At 27.7% G+C, this 24,887-nt stretch overlaps 4 protein-coding genes across 7 annotated transcripts; 2 read left to right on the top strand and 2 right to left on the bottom strand.

Moving 5' to 3' along the window:
• Nucleotides 1-2,560: 2,560 nt before the first annotated feature.
• LOC111038739 (NADPH-dependent diflavin oxidoreductase 1) lies at nucleotides 2,561-7,288 on the bottom strand. The gene is made up of 9 exons (XM_022321965.1): nucleotides 6,965-7,288; nucleotides 6,294-6,476; nucleotides 5,384-5,635; nucleotides 5,180-5,318; nucleotides 4,549-4,806; nucleotides 4,234-4,488; nucleotides 3,335-3,499; nucleotides 3,016-3,242; nucleotides 2,561-2,949 (listed from the first exon to the last, which is right to left on the bottom strand). Exons 1-9 carry the CDS (start codon nucleotides 7,054-7,056, stop codon nucleotides 2,739-2,741), a joined length of 1,782 nt encoding a protein of 593 aa, XP_022177657.1. The 5' UTR covers nucleotides 7,057-7,288; the 3' UTR covers nucleotides 2,561-2,738.
• A 132-nt stretch (nucleotides 7,289-7,420) lies between these two features.
• LOC111038740 (isocitrate dehydrogenase [NAD] subunit beta, mitochondrial-like) lies at nucleotides 7,421-10,009 on the top strand. The gene is made up of 9 exons (XM_022321966.1): nucleotides 7,421-7,619; nucleotides 7,757-7,807; nucleotides 7,874-7,942; nucleotides 8,011-8,229; nucleotides 8,306-8,512; nucleotides 8,572-8,736; nucleotides 8,840-9,049; nucleotides 9,116-9,271; nucleotides 9,383-10,009. Exons 1-9 carry the CDS (start codon nucleotides 7,578-7,580, stop codon nucleotides 9,455-9,457), a joined length of 1,194 nt encoding a protein of 397 aa, XP_022177658.1. The 5' UTR covers nucleotides 7,421-7,577; the 3' UTR covers nucleotides 9,458-10,009.
• A 4,122-nt stretch (nucleotides 10,010-14,131) lies between these two features.
• LOC111038742 (PTS-dependent dihydroxyacetone kinase 1, dihydroxyacetone-binding subunit DhaK-like) lies at nucleotides 14,132-22,286 on the top strand. 4 transcript variants are annotated; one of them, XM_022321970.1, is made up of 13 exons: nucleotides 14,132-14,439; nucleotides 16,302-16,464; nucleotides 16,551-16,614; nucleotides 17,003-17,110; nucleotides 17,207-17,304; nucleotides 17,386-17,475; nucleotides 17,993-18,196; nucleotides 19,576-19,735; nucleotides 20,262-20,497; nucleotides 20,991-21,147; nucleotides 21,217-21,455; nucleotides 21,813-21,949; nucleotides 22,026-22,286. In XM_022321970.1, the coding sequence occupies exons 2-13, from the start codon at nucleotides 16,318-16,320 to the stop codon at nucleotides 22,144-22,146; spliced, it is 1,761 nt and encodes a 586-aa protein (XP_022177662.1). In that variant the 5' UTR covers nucleotides 14,132-14,439; nucleotides 16,302-16,317; the 3' UTR covers nucleotides 22,147-22,286. The 4 variants fall into 4 exon arrangements, with proteins under 4 accessions (XP_022177662.1, XP_022177665.1, XP_022177663.1 ...); XM_022321971.1 differs by lacking the exon at nucleotides 14,132-14,439 and adding an exon at nucleotides 15,169-15,533; XM_022321972.1 differs by lacking the exon at nucleotides 14,132-14,439 and adding an exon at nucleotides 15,808-16,017.
• Nucleotides 22,287-23,175: 889 nt separating this feature from the next.
• LOC111038754 (small ubiquitin-related modifier-like) lies at nucleotides 23,176-24,006 on the bottom strand. Its single transcript, XM_022321983.1, has 2 exons — nucleotides 23,689-24,006; nucleotides 23,176-23,611 (listed from the first exon to the last, which is right to left on the bottom strand). Exon 2 carries the CDS (start codon nucleotides 23,605-23,607, stop codon nucleotides 23,209-23,211), a length of 399 nt encoding a protein of 132 aa, XP_022177675.1. The 5' UTR covers nucleotides 23,608-23,611; nucleotides 23,689-24,006; the 3' UTR covers nucleotides 23,176-23,208.
• Nucleotides 24,007-24,887: the final 881 nt, after the last annotated feature.

Genomic DNA, 24,887 nt, shown 5'->3' with positions numbered 1-24,887 from the left:
TTCTATGATTCCCGAATCAGTACTCGTTAGTCGTTAATAATATAAAATACACCTCTGCTTTATTGATGCATAATTACAAATTTATATTTATATGACACTATTAATATTTAATACTATTTCGGGAAAACACCAATCGCAGTCACCGTACAATACAATATTGATGTACTGAGTGATTCACCAAGTATGCTCAGCATCCCCTTTCCAACAATAAAACAGTTATTCAAGATCTGATCTTTAGAATTTTTAAATATGCCATCTGCGCCACGATTTAAAGACCACCATATTTTCAAATTCTTGTATCATATTCTTAAGAAATGTTTTGTGGGGATACAACATGCAAACTTATGTTTTTCAAATGAAACCACACCTTTCCTGCTCTAAATCGTTTAGCGGATAATTTTTCTGAAAATTTTGACGTATCAGAATTCAGAATTAAAATTCGAACCAGTGGTGTTTCTGTTATTTTGCTTATAATTATGCTGTTATATAATAGGTCCGTGATTATGGGTTTGGAGACATGTGGACTATGGCCTATGGTGATTTGAAAATTGTATTAGTCAAAAATACAATACAGTTTTTAACAAATTCTAGATTCACTGGTAAATTTTTTCTATATTTTTGTATTATTGCATAAAGCTTTTTTTTCTTTTTTAAAAATGGCATAAATTACATAAAGCTACAAAATAAATACGATAGATGATAGGTAATAGGTATGTAACAAGTTGCAAACATAGAAAGTAATATTGTAAATTATTTTTTTTTTAGTAATTATAACATAGATAGTCAGGGTTACCACCCGTACTATTTTTCAAAGTATTATTATTTCACTTTCTTTCTTTATACTTAAAAGTTTAAATAAAGTACGTTTTAATAATTTATTCCATAATATATACACATTTTATTGAAAGTAAATGAATAAATACTAAATTTAACACGGATATAGGTATTGTGTGGTCGCGACAAGTAAAGAATTATATATTATTATAAATTTAATAGTTTTAAAGTACAATTCTGAATTCGTGTATAATAATCGCCTACCTAACCTAAGGTATTATATTGTTCTGTGGTAGTAGGCAGTGTCGTAAGCAGTGGTGAAAACAGGGGTGGTGGTGTTTACCCCCCTCCCCGGTATACCTATAAGGACCGGTCCTGCAGAAGGGGTTCATAATATTTTCAAATAATTTTTATTTATTTTTGAGATATTTGTAGACATTTTCAATAATCGATTAAAGTTTGCAAATTTGGAAATTATTGTAATTAGAATTTCATAAAAATGTTTCATTTTACAGTGCAATTTTTTTTCATTAATTCATCTGTAAATAATTAACTATTTCTCCACATTCGACCTTTGATAATTGTTGCCATAAATACCTACTAGACAACTAGACATTTTCTTAATATTTATGTACAAACGAATCACAGTCATCACACTGTATAAACGTTTAGTGTAGATATATAAAAATGTATTAACTACAAAGGTACATAAACTGTAAAGTTTTATACATGTACTACATTATGGTTTCAAGTAACAACCCTATCGTCGTTAGTCGTTCACGCACACGGGCAATAGATAATTTAACAAATAGATAGTCAATAGGTACACGAGTACCTATTATGAGAAATGACTAATGAGTCAATGAGTGCGTATGGCTCCTACATCTACGTAAAGACAATCGAGTTATAATCAAAAACTGTAGTAGGTACTGTACATGCACTGTGTTTACTTATGTAAACACGTGAACATTGAATAAACATGCACCTCGAGTATTGACGTATTGACTTATTGTTTTTTTTATTATATAAATTATTAAAATATATTGTATAAATATATTATATAATATGTATTATAGTTGTATTTATACTAATTATAACTATTTTTTTTTTTTTTATTGATAAAAGACCCTCAGCAACATGGGCCATTGAGCTTACATACAAATAAATCGATTAGGTACATATATTGTCTTAATATATAAACTGTACCATACCTTAATAGTATAATACCTACCTATTATTATAGCCATTTACAATATTGTGTTATTACTTATTAGGTTACTACTCAATACTCATTATAATAAGTTACAAAGGCACCCGGTCCTAATGTAATTTTGTCCACAAAAATACACTACGGGAATGATGATCCTGTTCTGTAGAATCAATCAAATTTGATAATTTTTTTTTAACTTATAGAGATTACTATTCTACAGGTCACACTGAACTCAGTTTTTCAAGGTTACTAGGTTTATACTTTATAGGTAATAGGTATAATACAATTTTAATCAACTTAGTATAATTAATAATTATTATAATACTATTAATACTAGCAATTTGCATTGTGGAATATTAAAAATGTGTTAGTAACTAATGCCACTATTCATCAACAAATAATACTTGATATTATGTCCTAAAGATATTGGCAGGTATAATGGCCAATACAGAAAACATGCCCACCATGTACTTCTAATAGACCGGCAAAGTGTTAGGTGTCTTGATTTTTCTACAAGCCAATTCGCTCTTTCTATTGTCTAATAAGTAATAATAAAATAAATAAAATTCACACAACTTACTTACACACATGATAAGTTTTTATTATTTAACAATAAATAGAGCATAATCAATTATCTATCTAGTCCAATTAATAATTTTTATTCAGTAAATTGATACATTTTAATTAAATTGTATAAATTACTTTAATAAATATAATATTTAATTGTGCTTATATTTGATGTAAAATAAAAATATTAGCTCCAGGTTTCGGTTTGATAAAATCCTTTAGTTTCCATTATATCTATAGTACTTAAATGTTTATTTTTTGTAAGTATATCTATAAATACATTTTTTACGGCAGTTGGCATGTCTTTTGCATTTCCAGCAACGAATACATAACATTCTTTACTAGAGAGTAATTTAAGTAATTCTTCTTTGTTTTGTTCTAAAATGTGTTGTACATAACTGAAAAAAACAAAAAACTATTTATTTATTTTGATGATATAAAACAAGAAATAATTTAAAAATTACATTTTATGATCTTGATCTCTTGAAAATGCAGTATACAAAGATAATTTTTCATCTGCTACTAGTTTTTCCCAATCATTAACACAATGAAAATCACCCAATCTATTTCTAGCACCAAAATATAAATGTAAAGTTTTTGCATTTCCACATTTATTAGCAACAGCTTCATGCACAAAACTCCGAAATGGTGCTACCCCAGTACCAGGTCCAATCATTATAGCATTACACGACTAAAAATAAAATATTTAGAAAAATAAATTACACAATTTTGTTTGTATTATAAAATATAAATTAATTCATATTTTAAAAGTAAAATATTAACTTGACTATATGGAAACTGAAATGTTCCTTTCTGAATCCAAACTGGAATTTTATCACCAATGTTTAAGCTAGAAAGCCACGTAGAACACAAGCCAATTCGTTTAGCCACCAATTTTGTTTTGTATGTAACAACAGCAACAAGTAAATGTATTTCATTTATGTGTACCTACAAAACAATGAATAAATAATACAACTTAAAACTAAATAGTTTTATAAAAAGCATATTTATAATTTACTAAATACACTAAATGAAACTAATAGTTAACTATAAATCATATTGTTGACTTCTGTATAATATGATACATAATATTTATATATGTAATATTTTAGTATGCTGTTATGCATACATGCTATGTTACAACATTTGTGAAAAATATTTTGTAATATAAAAAAAAATATTAGCTGTTTTTATTCATAAATACTCTTATTATATGTATGCAAAAATAAAAAAAATGGCATTGTTCATTGCACAGAACTTAATACTCAGTTAAATCAAATTATTTCAATAATAGATTATGATGTACAAAATATTTTACATTACTAATTTAAATTATGTTATCTAATAGACTACACGTCTTATGATAAAATATTAAAAATTCTTTCAAATCTTCTTGCTGCATTTTAAAAAATGTTCAGGGAGTAATTCATGCATAAAAGTTACCCTGGACTTTTGGGAATAATACCTACACTTTTAAATATTTTGTATTATGAAATAAAAACAAAACCATTTCACATTATAAATAATACCGAGAAGCAAACCTAACCTAACCTAACCTAACCTAATCTAATTTAACCTAACCTATCCATATATTTAGTCATCTTTACATTATATTTCATTATAATGATAAAATTGTATACATTTATAAATGTATGTAATTTTTTGTATAAATAAAAACTTACAGAAGGGGCTGAAGCAATTGAAAAGGCTCTCGCACGTATCGGAGAAAAAATTTCAAAAAGGTATTCTAAAGATATATTAGCTGTTGCATGAGGAAAATCGGCCAATACTTCTAAAATAGTTCTTCTTGGGCGATTACAATAGCTATATAGTTCATCTTGTCCTTCAGGGGTGGTGAATTCCTTCAGCTTTTCTTTTTCCAATTCATTATCCGTGAAGTATGACAACAATTGAAATGTATACCTATTTGGTATGATCTACATAATTGCATTTATCATCAAAAAATATAAATGTTATTACAACTAAAAAATATTTACATTTAAATCCCAGTAGTATTTAGCACATTGATACAAAGTAAATTGTTTGCTCAAATTATAAGGTATAGGCATATCATTGCTGCTTTGGACCACATTCAGTAATGTAGTAGGATTCAATTTCATATTCTTATTATCATTCAGCAATTGGAAGAAAATGTTTATAGATGTTTCAGAGTTAACTGGACGAACCATTAAAACATCTCCAGGTGAATAGTTAATATTGTTTTCTGAATACTCAAATTTTAATAATCGTACATCCTAAATAAATGATTAAATAAATATAATAAATATTATTTGTTATTCATATACAAATTATAATCAGTAAGCCCATGTCAAAGAAAGTGATACATATTGATTGATCTAAATGTATAATTTTAGTTAGATACCTGTTAAGATGTGCTGGGTAGAGTAAAAAAGTAGTAAGCTGCAGCCCAAAAGGCTGACACTAGGAAAAATGTACCAAACATGAATTATCAAGTTTAAGGTTCAAATATATTATTTTTTGTCAATGCAAATACAAAAATTACTTTGAATTTATAAAAATTATTATTATTTATTAAGTTTTAATGAAAAACGAGTAAATATAAAATTGTTACTGATTTTTATTTATAATGAAATAAACACAAATTACTTGGAAATGATTTTCAGCTGTAGTTCTTGTGTTTGATAAACAAGTGACTATTGTTGAATTTGGTTTTAATAGGTCACTATTAGGTAACGTTTCACTTTTATGAATAGTAATATTTGAACTTAAAGTATGTACATTCCACCTAAATATAATATTTTATTAGTCACAAACATTGAAAATGTGCTATTGATTTATTTTAAAATGTACTTTGGTGGAGGTAATGAATTTCGGTCTATAGGTGTCAATCCATCTGTAAGTGGATGTTTTTCAATTAATACATTCCACAAGTTATCTATCCATGGATCAATAACAGCAAATGCACCGATATCATGTTGGTCATCAGCTAACCCAATATCACATAATGGTTTTCCTCCTAACTGTATAAGCCTTCTGTATAGTTTTTTAGCAACATGGTTGAATTTTACATACGAGCTATCTCCCAAACCCAAAACAGCAAACCTACAATATTTATACAATGATAATTAATAGTATACAATAATACATTTTTTATTAAATAATATTTTAATTTAATACATTGACTGAGCTGAATTCCAGTAAATATACACTAGTTGACTTATGCAAAGCAAAACAACAAAGTTTAATACAAATTAAGTTTTTTGATTTTAAAATTTTAAAATATACTGACAAAAATGAATGTACCCATAAAAGAGTATAAAACCCATGTTTCCTATTATCAATGAGTATGAAATAATAAATGGGAACCAAGTATTTTTTAAATTGTTTTTCAGAGTGGTGTTTTGAAAATGATATTAATACATAACAAAAAACAATTGGGTCGGTATAGTCAAAAATCTATATATTCTTTACTTTAAAAAAATATATCTTTACTCTTTGACTCAGTGTAATAAGAATCATAAAGACATCTTATTCCAATTCACCTGCATAGATTTATAACAAATAATATATGAAATCAAAAAAAGTGCGCTACTCGCTTTTGCTACAATTTAATTTTTAGCTGTAGCGTCATCATATGATATTTATGAACAAATGAAAAATTAACATGACAGTTGGGTGTAAACTACATTATACCTTAAAAAGAGAATGCATTCAACGCGTTAACTGTATGTTTAGTGCATCAACAGAAAAGTTTCCTTACTCAACATTAGTTAAAGAACTAGAAGGTAAATTCTTTCTTAATAGAAATTTCCAAGTAGTTTTCATATTATCTGGTTGGTCACCTTGTCCAGTAGTTGAACACACAAAAATAATTTTTTTTTCAAAAATTAATTTGTCAATGGGATAGTCATCAATTGCAATAACAGGTCCACTATAATGCAACCTAAACAGAAAACAAAATATATTATTAAATTTTAAAACTTACATAATAAATAAGTATCAAAATTTAAAAATAAACAAGAATAGTCAATAAAAGCAAAAACCTAGCAAATAGAAAAATATACATTAAACTTTTTATGTTATTGTTAATAAACCACATAAACTTGATTATAAATTTGCATGTTAAGCGAGATTTAAAGGTAATTCAAAACTGAGTTTTTGGACTTTTTTGAAGTAATTAAACTATATTGAGACTTGAGAGTATAAAAACCAACATTTCTAAAAAAAAAAATATTTTTGGCATTTTACATTAAAAAACACGATTTTTGAAAAAATCGAGCATTCAAATATCTTTGACCAAAAATTTCAAATTAAGTTTAAGCGACTTTTTTGAATGCACCATCAAATTATGAATGCAAAAAAAATCCAAAAAATCGTTTAAAAGCTTAACTGAATTTAAGACCAAATTTCAAATAAAAAAAAGCTTGGTACCATTTTGATTCCCTCCAAATCCTTTCAGCGACCTCCTGGGCACATCCAGTTTGACTACCGTACAATATGAGAAGTCGGCGACTGTTGTCCATTATGTCACTAAGTTTATAGTCAAGAATCACGTACTCTGTTTTTTTCTTATCGTCAGACCATTGAGCTATTGAAGTATCGAATAGTACAATTATAATAGAACAAATGTAGAATAATTAAAAATTATGTACGAACGTATAACTATATACTCTAGTTGGTAAGAACTAAGAATATAATTAAATTCAAAATATTATTTGTCGTTGTCGTCTACTTCCGCGGTTTAAGTCGTTCTCATTATTTCTTATCAGTATAATCATACCGATCTTATCTACAGCTGTTACCCTCTAAAGGGTTGTACATACGGTACGATTACCGTATGATAATTATGATGATTATTGAAATCTGTGACTTCATTGGACATTGCGATCCACCGATTCTTTTTCTTTGATACTGCGATCTAGAAATATAATATTGCTAACCGGAAGGTCCGAAGGTGTAGGTTTTTTTTTACTCTTCGACACTAATAATTAATTTTCCTACAATTTTCGCAGTTCAAACACTATAAGTAATCGACTTAATCGAAATGTCGATTCTTAAAAATGGAATGAAACTACTGATGAACAGAGTAAGTACAAGAATACATAAATTTATGATAATATTTAATTTTTAATTTTCTACAGTAATATACCATCTTATTCTTAACAGTTTTCTTATATAAATTATAATATGTATTGTGTTTTATGTTTGTTCATTTTTGTACAGTCAGCTCAAAATGCATTGGGGAATAAATGTCTCCACACTCCGTCACCATTGGTAAAATTAATCTTAAATTTTTGATTTATTAAAAATTTTACATAATTATTTTGTCTTAATTTCTAGGATTCCGCTAAAACTGTGGGCATCAAGTCACCGATTGCTAGGACTTTTGCATCTGGTGAACCAAATGAAGTAAACTAATACATACCTAGTACCTATATCTGAGTTTTGATTTTCAACTTAAATAATTTATTTTACAGGATAAATTTTCCAACTTGCCAGTTGAAAGAATTACATGTACACTAATTCCTGGTGATGGAGTCTATCCTGAATTGATGAACTCCGTCCAAACAGTACTGAAAGCAATTGGAGCTCCTATTGATTTTGAAACCATATTATTTTCAGAAGTACAACATTCTAGCAGTGCTAAAGTTGAAGATGTTATCAAATCAATCAATCGCAATAGAATTTGTTTAATGGTAATTTATATGCTGCCATTATTTTTTTTCTTTAAATATAGATTATGTCATACAAATTATTTTTTTTTTTACACAGGGTGCATTAATGAGTCCAGATGTTAGCTATTCTGGAGAACTTCAAAATTTGCATATGAAACTCAGGAAAGGCTTAGATTTATATTCCAACGTTGTCCATGTAGTTTCTTGGCCAGGAGTTGCTTCTAGACATAAAAATATAGACATGGTAATTATTCGTGAGCTTACAGAAGGAGAATATTCAGCTCTTGAACATGAATCAGTTGATGTAAGTGATAACTTTTTCACTATTACTTATTTATTTATTAAATATTGTATTACTTCTAGGGTGTAGTTGAATGTTTAAAAATTGTTACTGCTTCAAAATCTCAGAGAATAGCAAAATTTGCTTTTGATTATGCTATTAGAAATAATCGTGAACGTGTTACATGTGTTCATAAAGCTAACATTATGAAACTCGGAGATGGTTTGTTTTTAAAAAGTTGTTCAGAGGTAAGTTGGCAATTCTATAAATATAGAATTATTTAAATACTTAAAAATTATACATGTTACAAATTAAATACTGTTTTGTTAAACTATGTTTTCTTGTTTTAAGATCAAGCAACTATATCCTGGTGTCAACTTTGAAGCTATGATTGTCGATAACTGTACTATGCAGATGGTATCCAATCCTCAACAATTTGATATTCTAGTCATGCCCAATTTATACGGTAACATATTGGATAACTTGGCGGCCGGTTTAGTAGGTGGAGCAGGTGTTGTCGCTAGCTCTTCTTTCAGTCCTGAATGTGCTGTGTTTGAACCAGTAATAACTATAATATTAAATTAACTAATGCTTTTTTTTTTAACTAACTTTTAATAATTATCTTAGGGTGCAAGACACGTATTTCAAACCGCCGTCGGTAAAAATATTGCTAATCCGACTGCAATGTTGATGTGTGCATCAAAAATGTTAAGACATGTTAATCTACAACATTATAGTGAATCCATCAGAAATGCAATAAGGGAAGTACTTGCTGCAGGAAAAGTGAGTATTGTTAATACCTTATTCTTAATTTTAATGTAAAATATAATTTAGTATTATAATATGTAAATTTTGGATTTGAAAATTTAAAAACAATTTAACCAATTTTTTTAGGTGAGAACGAGGGATTTAGGTGGTTCAAGCAGCACTCATGAATTTACTGATGCAGTTATAAAAGCTATTGTTTAAATTAATATTATTTCCTTTTTTTTGAGAGTTGAACATTAAATTTTCCTATAATAATAATTTGTATTCTCAATTTAGCTTAATTTCATCGGTTGTACACAGTATTAATGAATAGATTTCATAATTTAAAAAACAATGTATCGTTAAAGTAGATAACAATTTTATCAATTATTTAAATACTTCCTTTCATATTGTTATTTAACTTATGGTTATTTATTAAAGTTAATATTTAAAAAAATATTAATATCAAATATTTTGATTGGACGTGTATTAAGATACTATTTAAAAGGTTTTTTTTAACCATAGAAAATGTAGACACTGTAATTTTGTGTTTTTAATACTTTTAAGACAAATTTATAAATATTGATTTTAATATTTATTAAAAAATGTTACAATTAATGCACTAAAACATATTGCTATACTATAGTCTATAATACTAGTATACTGTTATTGTACTTAAAATAATTTGAAATAATTGTATTGAAACCTATTGCTTAACTTTAAGAATAGTCCCATTTATATAAATAAATAATAAATTGCAATTAATTATATACTGTAATTATTAGCCTCAGTTTATCAGTTTTTATTATAAGAATTGATCAGCAAAATATCTAGTATATACATATACTTTATTATCATTAATTGTTGATGTATTTTAATATTAAATAAAATCTTATTTAACTACCAGTATTAAACATTTATATTATTTAATCACTATTAAAATTCTTTGAAAATAAAATCACTACACCATTTTTTTTAGCTCCCCCTACCTTAAAGAGTTTTTTTAACTGTTTTTTTATGGTGGTTATTTTAGATTACAGACCAATTGAATAGTTCAGATAATTAATGAAAGTCTTAAATTGCAAACACAACAAAATATATACATATAGAATAAAAGTGGTTCATCAGTAAAATAAGATAAAAATGTATATTTTGCTTAGGTAGTTAATCACAGTAACATCTGAAACGTTTATTTTACAAATTTAATTGTTCGTGACCCAGCCGTCCTCGTTCACATAAACTTCAAACTTCAAATAACTTGAATATTTATTATGTAGCTGGGTAATTTGTCATACCTAGAACTTCTTAGAGATATAAATTGTATTCATAATTCATATGTTTTTCACTATATATATCAGGTGTTGCCACAACGAGGCTCGCGAGCCGCATGCGGCTCTGAAATCAATTTCGTGAGGCTCTTGAACCAAACTGAGACTAAAATTAATAAATATATAATTTCATTAGAACCGTAAGATAGTGGTTTTTATTGCCGTCGGTTTCGTTTTCATTTCGGTCGTTTTTATAAAAAAAAAAAAAATAGGTATAGATAGATTCGCACGGCAGCGGCGGTGACGGAGCTTTTAATATGTGTAGCCAAAAATAATCATTGTGTGTTTCGACCGCTCCAGAGTTCCTTCGTTTGGTTAGCATGGTAACGTTCTTACGAGGCTGTTTGTTTTGCGCGGGGATTACGATTCAATTTTTGATTTATGAACTACGGAGTTGTGTTCACCCTCCAAAAGATTTTAGGGAAAATACTAATATATAATCTACATAAACGTTATGGACATTGGACTTATCTCAATCTAATAAAACTTTTCCGAACTAAGAGCAAAATGTAAAGCAGAATCCAAAACCGACTATACTAATTATGTCAAACGCACTGTAAAAATCTTTTTGTTGAAAACTAAAAAAAAAAACCATGTACTCTTTACGGTAGATAATCGGTCAATAAGTCCATTTAAAAAAAAGCGTGATAAAAAGTCCTTACTCGTGTTTTATTGTCGGACAAATAGTCCGAAAATATAAAATATTATATCATATCTTCGTTTGTAGTTATTTAATTTATTTCATAGGTATACCGTACAATGTACATACTAATTACTATAACCATATATATATAAATATATAATTAATATTAATTTTAAAAATGTAATTAATTATATTTATTATTATTATATTGTTTATTTTATTATACTAATAATATTTTGTTGGATTTCGACATTGGCTAAGTACTTACGTCTTATAGCAATGAATTTTAATACATATACATTTGTTCAAAACTCTAAGACTTCTATTACATTACTATGTTATGTGTTAACTTTAAAAAAGGTAGCTTTACAAATTTAATAGTTCCATATACAAATTTAAAAAAAAATACAAACATGGATCAGTACACAGTATATAGTAATATATAATATAATATAATATAACTATAGATGAGAATTTAATAGAGTATTTTGTAGTTTCAAATTTTTTATCTGACGATAAAAAAGTGCCCAGACTGTTAGTCCAGCTTTTCTCAAAATTGGGTAGATCATATTGAGTGATTGCGGTCTTCAAAAAGATTTATTTCCTAAGATATAATAATGAATTTTATTGAATTTTTTTATTATACTGTACAGCAGTGGCACCGAAGTGTTCGAAAAATACAATAAAATATTGTACATCAAAGAGCCACTTTTTTTTTTATACAATTTTGAATTTATAGTTTGGAAATAATGTCCGGGCAATGTAAGTGCATCACTACATAATATAGGTATAGTTGGTAGTTCATAATATTGTCTACATTAAGTATAAACAGCATATATCATAATATTTGACGTGTACATACAACTATATTTATTGCTTATACGATAATTTAATTTTCAAGTTATTTTTAGCATTGTTTTTCCAATTTCCAGGATTGTAGGAAGTTTAAAAAAAATTAACATTTTAACTTAACTTATAGTATACTCACTTGTCCACCTCTCTAAATTTATATGTATGTTGTCCATCGATATTTTAACTTATGACCGAGTATCCGCTAGTTCTGACGCCGATGTCAAGTTAGTGCTAATTTTTTTTTTTAAGGGGGGAGTTGGGAAAAACAAAACAATTTACTACATCAATAGACATCATCATCAACTGCACTACAGTGGGAAATAGGCTAAAATTAAGGAAACTACGGAGCTTGGAAAGGAATGCCCCTTTGCCCTCCCCCCCTGGATCCGTCAATTTCAAGTTAATTTCTTCCTTACTCAACGGCCCATTGATCCTAATATTCTATAGAACATACAACTTCGTGTTTACCTACTCTAACATCACTCCAGAAACGATACTTTTTTCGGGCGGCCATCATCACCAAAATACTTGATTTTCGTTTCTGCCAAAACGAAAAAGGTTCGATTTTCATTTCCACCAAATTTATTTCTACCTATATTATTGAGTTGGAGTTTGAAAACCCTTTAAAATTTTAATTTCAAATGTTCAAAACAGCATATACATTCAAACTAACAGTTACATGTGTATGCAAAAACCTATGAGATGTAATTTAAAAAAACGACTAGGTAATCCACACAAAAACAAAAAGATTTCAAGAATGACCTTTTTTAAAAAAGGGTAGAAATTATTTTATTCGAAATAATACATACTAAATAATTATTCAAAAATATTCGACTATATATATTATATTGTAAGACAAATTCAATTTTAATTAACTTAATTTTAATTAAACAATTTTTGGGGGGTCAGTGAAAACCGCCTCCTCGTGGTGGCTCCAGGGTAACTCTAAATGGTTCTCAAACTATAATATTTAGATAGGTAGGTAGAAATAGATTTGGCGGAAATGAAAATCGAACTTTTCTCGCTTTGGCAGAAACGAGAATTGGCGGAAACAAAAATCGAGTTTTTTGGCGAAAACGATTGACGCCCTTTTTTCCATGTTCCTGGTTGGTTCACTTTTTATGGACTATGATCATTATGTACCACCCTCTTCGAACTATACACGTCAATACGTCATTATAGATGCTTCGTTCAGGGTTAATGATATTATAATAATATTAAGTCCTCAATCATCATACGTCACTGTTTTAATCATAACATAATTTAATTTTAGTAGGTACTATATTACTTAATTGCATTTGATTTGTTATTCAATAATATCTAAATTCGTCATGAAATTATAATATCTACTTTTAAAACTGCCACTTGAAGTTAATAAATAAAATTGATAAAATCACCACATTTGGACTTTTTCTATTTATCTGAACATCAACATTAATATTTGCATAAAACTCAATGTGTAAATAATACCTAGAATTAAAAATACCCAGAGTATTCCTACAAATTGTTGTTTTAATAAAAAATAGTTTATTTCTTACATTTGTATTTGTATAATTTGTAGGTATATAATAAGTAGGTACCTACCTTATCATTTGTTAGTGTAAACTAACAAATAGTAATAGTGTACAACTTATATAATATACCTATGTGAATTTTGTAGCTATTGACTTATATAAAACACATTAGGTATATATCTCTACCTACTATAATACGTCTACACATATAATATGTATAGGTATGTAGACCTTTAAACATTATCTAATCAGTATAATTTAGATAATAGGAAATAGTACCACTATTATAGCAGGCGGATAATTAGTAAATTAACAATAGTCACATTATATTGTACTAGCTAGTTTATAACAAATGACCATACATATATTAGGTAATTTATATACGTCACAATAAACTACTGCATAACTATTTTTTTTATAAGTACCTTCGGTACCTATGTCCTTTAGTACCTAAAACTACCGCTACCTATATACTTATCAGTTATCTGAAGTATGTAATTAAATTCGAGACTACAACATTGGACTTCACCTATAAAAGATAAATTTGTTGTACATTGTATTTTGCAATCTATATCTATTTATCTTCTTGTTTCTTGAATCGTGATTACATAAATATAAATTTAGTATGTGATGTGATTACCTATATGTACCTGCCTATTTATTGGTAATGGTCATTGATATATATATTGTGTAGTTCACGCGTAAAAAGGTTTAATTCACATTCATTCCGGAATATTATTTTTTTCATAGGCTTGTATTGTATTTTATAGTATACTGTATGCATTACTCTTTTACTAATATATAGACACATAAAGTTAGAAAATTACAGTACCTACTTGAAGTTGACATATCACACATCCATAACTGGTAAATATATCGAACATCAGCTTAATTTAATTGATTGTACCTATAATACAGATGACAGATCTATACACAAACACGGTAGGTACCTACCTATATGGCTATACAAATTATAGTATTAATGTATTAAATTCAATACACAAAATACATGTATATTAGGTATCATATAGATATAACTATATAAGCAAGTGCATTATTGTGTCTATTAACAGATCTCTATACCTACTATATTCAGTGGTCGAAACTCGAAGTGGCTCAAAATAAGTGGACAGATGCCTTTCATAATTTATTAAGTTCTCATATATTGCTTTAAGAGTCGTAGAAAATAAGCGGAAGGATGGAAAATATGAGTCATAAAAAGTGGAGGGATCCCATTTCATCTTATCCCTCCCTCCCCCACTTGACTACTGACTATATTACAGTAGTATATTTTAATATATAGACATAAAGTGCATATAATATATAGTATGGAAGTTTGTGTGACTGTGCACCTATTATAAATCAGGTAGGTATGGTTAATTCCAGTATTCCACGGGTTGGTCTATAATAAATATACATTCTAGTAAATACCCATGTGATACACTAAACAGTAACCTATGACTGAATAAATCATGCACTAAGTAAAAATAATGGCAACCTACAGACATAGGGTGTGACGTGGGAGGGGTAACAGGCTTGAGCACTCGATTAGACAATAGGCGTGTTACATATTTTGTACTGTGATGTACCTATTGTACCTACCTACGAATTATATTTTTAAAAACGACCAATTATTGCATAATATGACAACGAATACGCTAAGTTGACATTTTCACAAAATAAATTGTCAACATTTGTCTTAAGCTCCTATACGCCTAACCTTAGGCTAGTTTCACGGTTATACGTGCCGCGTGCGAGTGTTCGACGTATCACACGCACATTTTTAAGTTCGTAAGTAGTTCGTAGTTAGATACTCGTAAAGTCGTAACTCATCGATAGCTAACAACTAATAAGGTGGTCGGTGGCGTATACACATGATATAGATCTATGATCGGCGGATCTATAAAAAAAACCATATTATATATGATATATGATATATCTATATTTATATAGTTATATAGGTAAGTCATTGACCATTGATTATAAACACTAAAATACTATGTATATTTTTTAGTATAATACAGCTATTCTATATAACCTAACCCTTATATTAACTCGTTTATCGTTTAGTTATGTAGGTCACTGTTATAGTTGTTTTTTCCGTTATAATTGGTTACTGCTTAAATATAACTATACGAGATAATTAGATATCTACTATACCTATTGCCTAATATATTCCACTGGCCACTCGTTACTTCTTTAGTCTTCGCTATGTATCCATAGATAATATAAGTATCTTCTTATATTACCCATATGTTTGTATCGGTATAGCGTATTTGTATACGCTATATTTTAAATAGAATGATTCTTGAACAGTTAACTATGGTTTAATTTTTATATCAAGTTCATAGTTGGCTTAATTCTGAGATCAGAGTAATAATAGAGTATTGTAGAATATATTTTAATACATTCAGGTGATCGTATTTATAACGCGCCAACTGTCAAGTATGTATATTGTATAGCCATATAGGTCATATTGTAACATGCATTAGATAATATTATATTATTAATAAATATAGTGCCTACATATTAATTAATTTTTACGTATTTCATCAATATTTTCCATATATAAAAAGGAATATAACTATTATGATTATAATTATATGTAAGTAAGTACTTAAGCATATTTATCTGACATAACTCTTACGTAGGTACGTAACCTAAACTTGTAAAAAATACAAAAAAAATTTATCTAAAGAAAAGTATTTTTCATTCAAAATTGATTACAGCCTATAGGTATAATATATGATGGCCAATAAAAATTCAAAAGCAGACGAAAAATACCTGTTGAAAAATGGCAGAGTCTTACTAAAAGAAATGTTTGACGGGTTAGCTTACACCTATCCTGCATTTGATGTGTATCCAGAGAGTAGAATAGTTGGATTAAAATTGGTTAGTCTTATTTATAATTAGTATTATAACTTTAGTAGGTACTATATTTACTATACAAATTGAATACTATTATAAATTATTTTTAGAACTCAGAAAAACGGGTTTGTTTACTTGGTGGCGGCGGATCTGGACACGAACCATATCCATTTGGTAAGTACAAAAGTGTAACCTAACCCAAAATAATATATTAGGTATTAAAATACAAACCATTATAACATTTATTAGGTACCTACCTACCTATTTGTTAAATCCTATAAATTATTTTTATAGAAAGTTATAATTAAAAGTAGGTAGGTAATGAATATGAAAAGGTTTTAATTACGAAACTATTATAAGCATTTATATTATAATAATAAAGCTTTATACATATCATGTTTCTTTACCTACACATTCAGTTTTTCATATCACCTTTTACAGGTAGAAAATATAATAAGCTTGTGATTTTTGGCTTATAATTCAACTTATAGTCTTATGCCCTTCATTATAATAGTTTCTAACTTATACTTATTTATTATTTATATTTATAATGTGTTTACAGGATATATTGGTGATGGGATGTTATCCGCGTCTGTTAGTGGTTATGTGTTTACTTGTTGTTCATCACTGAATATTTACCAGGCAATCAAATACTTAAATAATTACAACTGTTAGTACCTATGATATTGTAATTTTGACTTCTTCAATATTATTTATTTTGAGTAATTTTGTAAACATGTAAAACGTTGTTATGTACTATACCTAGGTAATGGCGGAGTTTTACTTATCGTGGCAAATTATACGGGTGACGTATTTAATTTTGGATTGGCCTGTGAAAAAGCAAAAAAAATCGACAATATTAATGTGAATTATTTAGATATTATTGATTGTTTAGTAAGAGAAACTTATTTGTATATCAAAAATAACCAGGTTTTTTAATTTCAGGTGGCCGAGTTAATAGTGAGCGATGATTGTTCAAGGCCTGGAGGAAAAGTAGGGAAAAGAGGCATGTGTGGTTTATTGTATGTTATAAAGGTAATTTATATGATTTTTAAAATAATATTTTGTCTTACACAATGTAATTTTATAATTGATACATGCCAGTTTGTCACTTGGAATAATGGTACCTACTACACTGTTCAACTGTTCAACTCCCGTACTCTGTAGCTAGTATATATATACAGTATACCTACTTTCTGATTGTAAATTACAGTACCTATTTTTTACCCTTATAAGTTACAATATATTATGCTCATTGTTCAGTAATGATAAGTAAAATCCTACAAATCCAGACCATGTTCTTATTATTTTTTAGTATAGGTATATATATTAATTTATAATATATATAATTTATAGATACACACAATACATTGTAGGGCTATTAATATTGAATTCATTTTAAAGTAATTATTAGAGTTAAATATTATTAAATTAGATATAAAGTTTGAAATATTACTCATTAGATACATTGAAAAATGTGCTTGAAATAGTTATAGAAAAAAAGTATTAAAAATATAATATTTATATATAGGTATTTACTTATTGTTGGTAGATATTGGGTGTGTTGGCTAAACGAGGTAGTAGTATTGAAGATTTGTTGTCTTTGGGTAAAAATATCAATGAAAAGCTAGCATCGCTAGGAATAAGTGCAACTTCATGTAATGTACCTGGTGAAGAACCATCATTTTTACTTCAACAAGGAGAATTTGAATTCGGAGTCGGATTACACGGAGAAGCAGGGACTTCAAGAGTTAAAGTATAATCAAATACATATCATATATTGTACAAAACTATAACTAACTAAAAAATAAGTAATAATTATTAAAAAGGTAATAATAATACCCATATATTGCTTACAGGCTCAGATTAAGAGGGCGCCACACCCGCATGCGTTGTCTCCGTCTTACAAACGAGTAACATACCAAATTTACGCTCAGCAGTTCAAGTTTTATGTCGTTAGCTTATAAATTAGATTGAATTAACCTATTATGAAACTTGATGGTAAGAACTTTATCCGTGTTTTGTTGGAAGCTTTTTTTACGATACTTCAGTTTTTAAGCGAGGTATGCTTGTATAATAAATGTAAATTAAAAATTCTCATAACTCACTTAAAAACTGAATTATTGTAAAAAAACTTCCAACAAAACACAGATAAAGTTCTCACCATCAAGTTTCATAATAGGTTAATTCACTCTAATTTCTAAGCTAACGGCATACAACTTGAACTGCTGAGCGTAAATTTGGTATGTTACTCGTTTGTAAGACGGAGACAACGCATGCGGGTGTGGCGCCCTCTTAAAACAAAATAATAAATATTACCATTGTCCATTACTCTAGGCGAAATGTTCAAGGTACCCTGCAGTCTGCACCCACCCCTATATATTAGCCACCGACCTGTACATATTATTTTTATACAGATGTCAAATATATTTCTATTTTAATTAAATTTATTAAGAAAAAAAATTAACATAGTACAATAATAGTAAAGATACATCATAAACAAAATAATAGTTAAGTTCTTTAATAATTTATTATTAACTTAACAAACTAAATACTTTTTTATGTGTTGTCTAAATAATTTATAATATTATACACTATACAGTATTCTTTTATTGGTTATTTTTTATAGTTTTCAGCCCTTTTTAATACAGTAAAAGGGTTCATCAATTTCATTTTCAATAGATATAGATATGAGGTATTTATACTAAATATTATTTCCAAATTAGGAAAAAAATCTTTTAAATCTTAATTAAATTGTGAACATTTAACAGCCGAAGAAATTTGTTTTTCTAGTTTTTCTTATAAAGTGTATATATTAATTCTTAAGTTGGTATGTAGCTAATTAAGAACTTTCAATGTCTCCCGGACATTTTTGTCTTTTGAGATTAAGATATTTTTACATAATGAGCACTGAATTTTCATTATACAAAGTAGGGATAAATAATTCACATTTTTTTTTTTATTACATTCTAGGGAAACATTTAATATGTAACTAAACATTAATACAGGCCTGATTGTTTATACAAACTTCACAATTTCATATAGGTACCAATGTCTTGTTATGATATACTTAGGTAGTTCAGTAACATATTTATACACTATTTATCAAACTAATAATAATGAACATAATTATAGGCATGTGATGTGAAAGATTTGATCCGCTTAGCTGTAGACAAGATATGTAGCACCCTAGGTTTGAAAGAATTCAGCGTAATCTGTTTGATTGTGAATAACCTCGGATTAGTATCACACATAGAGTTAGGTGCATTGGCTAAATACGCTAAAGAATATTTTGGTATGTATACAATAATATATTGTTTTTTTGTTTTTGTAAATACCATTTATAAAATGATCTGCAACTTTTAACTAAAATATAATAATGTTATTAATTATTATGGTATACTTTATGGTTGATAACATCAGTACGAATGAGATACAGATACTGGTGGTCCTTGGATTTTTAATTGTCAAGAAACTTTGGATTGTTTTTGGTGTGAGGAGTTTAGCCATTCTAGTTCCTAATTATGCCATAGTTATTAATGTAACTCAACAGAACTCCTATTTTCATAATTAAATTTTTTTTCTCAAGATTACAAAATCGGAAATATTATAATTTTTATGTATAAAGTAATTAATACAATTTCTTTTGGCACCTTGGGGTTTTACAGAGCACAATTTAAGAACCGCTGATCTGTATTATATTATATAAATAATAATAATTATGAACTATGATTTATCCAGGGACATCTACATATTTTTTAATGTTTTCTTGAATGTAGGCTTGTAATACTTTGAATAATAAGTTTAACAATCATTTATAGATGAACTTAAAATAGACATTAGCCGTATGTTTGTGGGAACATTTATTGTGTCTCTAAATATGTATGGATTTCAATTAAGTGTTATTGATGTAACGGACAATCGAGAATGGATTAATTATATAGATGAAGAAACATCAGCTTTTGCTTGGCCAGGAAATCATATGAGCATCAAAACAATTGAAAAACAGAAATCGGAAATGATAAAAATTCCAAAAATTGACGATATAAATCCTAAAGTAAATATTCTATAGTTTAATAGTTAATTATTACGTATGCATTAAAGCTGTGCACCAAATATATATAAAAAAAGATAGAACATTTGTGTTGCATACACCTGTGGCATTGTATTATATTATTATATTTACTCTTTAGTATTTTCAGTATAAATACAAAAATAGAAGAGCTAATTTTATAATAATATTTACAAACTGCTGTTTGGTGTTAATTCATATAATAAAATAAAAATACATAATTAAAAATGTTATTTATTTTTCTATCATATACTAGGTACTTTATGTTTGATAATTTCCATTATAACCATTATAGGTTAAATAAATAAAATCAGGAGTTATTTAATATTCTATATCTATTAATTTAAACTTTATTGTAATGATAGGCAGTTTAATACTTATATAAGGCAAGTCAGAATACACCAACTTCATTTAAAAATAAATGGATTTTATTTTTAGTGCAAAAGGTTTATGCATGTTTAATAATTAATGTATGTAGTTAGGGGTATGTATATCAGAAAAAGCAAGTTTAATATTAAAAAGTATATTGAAACAAATTGGAGAAGATCTTTTGAAAAATGTCGATGTCTTAAATAAACTGGATCAGGAAATCGGAGATGGCGACAATGGTTCAACTATTTCACGGTTTGCTTCTGGTAAATTACTACAAATATTTATTTAAAAATTTTTTAAATCTTTAAAATAAAAATTGAATTATAATTTAGAATTGCTTACCATTCTAAACAAACTTCCACTAAACTACCCAGCCAGTGTTTTGTATTCTTTGGCATTTATCTGTGAGGATAAAATGGGTGGAGCCTCTGGGGCTCTTTATAGTTTGTTGTTGACTGGAGCTGCTGGGCATTTAGCTTCAATGAACTATTTAGACTGGAGTGGAGCGTTGAAGAATGCACTAGATACATCTATGAAATATTCAAGTGCAAGAAAAGGAGATAAAACCATGGTGCCTATTACATTTAAATATAAATTTATTATGTTACTTGTACATAGTACCTATTTATTGTCTCATATAAGAGTAACCTCAGACCATAACCAATATTCATCAGGTTTAGTATAACGACAGTATCACACTCATTGATAAATTGGTTTTGGTCAACTTTCATTTCTAACAATCGGCTGTTTAAATGAGCAAAATTCAAGGTAAACGATAAAAAATAAAGCGTCACTCTCAAAAGTGTGAGACTCAGTACACATTAGTCACACCAATTGAAGCCACCATGTGAAGAAGCCTGAAAACTGAGAATATCCTTATATGAGGCAGAGTTTGTATTTATTTTAATTTACTGATATAATTTTTTAGTTTGATCCAATAATTGCGATACATCAAGTATTTCAGGAACATGGAGACTTAAATGCTAAAGATTATGCAACAGTTTTAGAAAAAGCATTACGGCATGTACATGATGTTTGCAATGATGTAAAACAAATGAAAGCAGAGTTAGTTTGAAAATATATGTTGTAGGTTTTTGTGTACCTAAATGATATAAATTTAATTTTGTTGTTAATGTTATAGATTTGGCAAAGCTTCTTATGTAGAAAGTGTTACTTCTGTTGGTAAAATGGATGCTGGAGCTTATGGTGTAGCTTTATGGTTCAATGCTATACATACCGCTTATATGGATACATCAAAATAAATATTATTTTTTAATGATAATCAATTAGAGTCGTTTTTGTTATATATTTAATATGTTTTTACTAATATTATAGTTTAATGTAAAAAAAATGATGTTTAAGTAAAAATTAATTTACAATAAATAATAAAAATGCAACAATTAATTGATCTTATTGATTTTATTTTTATTTTGATAAGTATAGTTAATTAAAATAGTTAATATATTTATTTATTTTAAATGTTTAGTAAATATAATCATGGTAATTAAAATTTAAACATAAATTAAGCATCTGGTTATTAATTCATATTTCAACAGTAAAAATGTATTCTTTAAAGTTATAAATACCTACAATTAAATGTAATTTAATATGCAAACTAATAAAATATTTATATTTACTTAACAAATATAACAAGTAATAAAAAAAAATTAGATTTAAGATTTAATAGTAAGTAGGCAAATCATAAACCTTAGCATGAACTAAGTTATGCACTTATTAGGTTAATTTAGCTTCGGCCATATCTTACATTATTGTATTGGGGTACAATTAAATAAAAAATACACAAGTTTATAGGTAAATATACCATCACATTAAATACAAAATATTAATAATTATTACTCAAGATTGGTTTACTATAGAAAAAAACAATATAGGAAAAGGAACTTAAATTATATTACCTACCTCTAATTGGTAGATCATTATTTGAAGGTTCCTAGTATTTTAAGTTATGGACAATCTAATTAAACATATAATTGAATTTTATTGTATGTATTTATTACAAATTATTAGTCTAGGTAAATTAATCCTAAAAATGTTAAATACATAAAAAATATTCAAAAATAAAATATGAGTTCCTTGACATTTGTTTAATTTATAATCTTTAATTAAATAATGGTAAATTAAGTTTTTTTTAAATTTTAGATAAACATGAAATTGTATAATAATTGATGGTCATTTAAATTAACTACAGATGTAGATGAAGGAGAACCATTTAAAACCCTTTACTTTTTGTTTACAATATATAAAGAATTACGATTAAAAATAAATCATTGTTGATAAAAACAACTAACTTATATTTATAAACATTACATACCACCACCAGTTCTTTCTTGGTAGATTTCAATGACATCGTCATTGATCATACCTAGTTTTTTGGGAGTATCATCGTCAGTGATTCGATGGCCATCAAACACAAAACGTAATTCATCAACCTGAAAACCCAACTTGCTGCAGTATGAGCGTTTCAGACGGACCAAAGCTGTGGCAGCTTTTACACGGAAATGTACTTCATTAGTCATATCGCTAGTTATTACACGTAGACGAATGTATTCATCGGCAGTTGAAGCTTTATCATCAGTAGCTTCTAATGCACCGGCATTTGTATTGGCATCGCCTTCAGGTGTGTTCTGTTCACTTGGCTCTTCAATGTTGTTTGTTTCAGATGTGGATGGTAGCGATTTGGATGCATCTTCATCACCTGACATTTTTCTATAGTAAAATTACAATCATTGTAATTAATAAGTCTAGGTAAATGTAGAAAAATAAATAAAAGATATTCTACTAACGATTATGACGTTTACGCTCTAAAATTAAATTACGTCCAGTTAGGAATTTTTAACTATACTTGATGGTGAATTTATGACAATTCGAACACTTAAAATTCAAATTAATAATGTTTAATGTACTAAAAATGGCGTCCAGAACGGTGATATATATCAATATTATGACAGGACAAGCAAAATTACTGAACGCTTGGAGATCGACGTCGAGACTCGAGGCACAACACAAAAGCAATAACCGAATTCACGATACCACGATAGACGCTTTCTTTGACAATGTACATGACATGATTACCTACAGGCTACAACTGCCACAACTGTGCTCTGTTATCAAACAGTGCACGAATTGGCGGGCGATGCGGGGGACATCCGCGTACCTCTTTTCTTTTTAAATATATTTCTTGTGCATCCTTTATAATTTTATCGAAATCGATAAGAAATTTGAATACTCGAGACTCGGGTACCCACATTTTTGCATCCCTTTTCTATTTTTTCCGAATTCGAGCACTGGTTATCGTATACTATATTGTAGGTACAACTGTTCGTCTCCATACACCGAAACAATTTAATACATCTACACACAGTTAATACACCAGCAACTATACACAATAATAATATAAATATACACAATATACGAATTTGTATTGTAAATTGTTTCTTGTACGTTCGAGGTTTAAATTGAGTTTAATCTGGCTATTAATAATCATGTCATCCAAAAGAAAGACATTATGAATTTATTGAATAATGAGAAATATTAACTTTAGATTTTCTTTGCATACATTTCATTATGGCGGGAAAAAGACAAATTTAAATTCATATAGATTAATTATTGGTATTTAATGACGATGGTATTTAGCTTTAGCCATTTAGGTATTACCATTAGAACACGGATTTTTTTTTTTTCATGGTATAAATAATGTATAATAACTTAATCAATAACGGTGTACAATATATTAGTATTAAAATTTGAAAGTTACACAGAAGGCAATTCCATGACGGCATTACTCTTTCATGTTCAATAATTTCTGCATTATTACCCTCAAGAAATGGAGTAATCAAAGAAATCAATCAAAAGCTTGAAACTGAATTGTACAGAGGTCTCTGATCACTAATAAAAGTTGAGAAATTAAAAATAATATTGAAAAATTAAACGATCCAAAAAACAATATGTAGGTACCCAACTGTTATTCGGAAGGATTAAGAAT

The sequence above is a fragment of the Myzus persicae genome, unplaced genomic scaffold (assembly GCF_001856785.1).
Source record: "Myzus persicae strain clone G006 unplaced genomic scaffold, MPER_G0061.0, whole genome shotgun sequence".
Taxonomy (NCBI): Eukaryota; Metazoa; Arthropoda; class Insecta; order Hemiptera; family Aphididae; genus Myzus; species Myzus persicae.
Note: the sequence above shows the minus strand (reverse complement) of the source record. Positions and strands in the feature narration are given on the sequence as shown.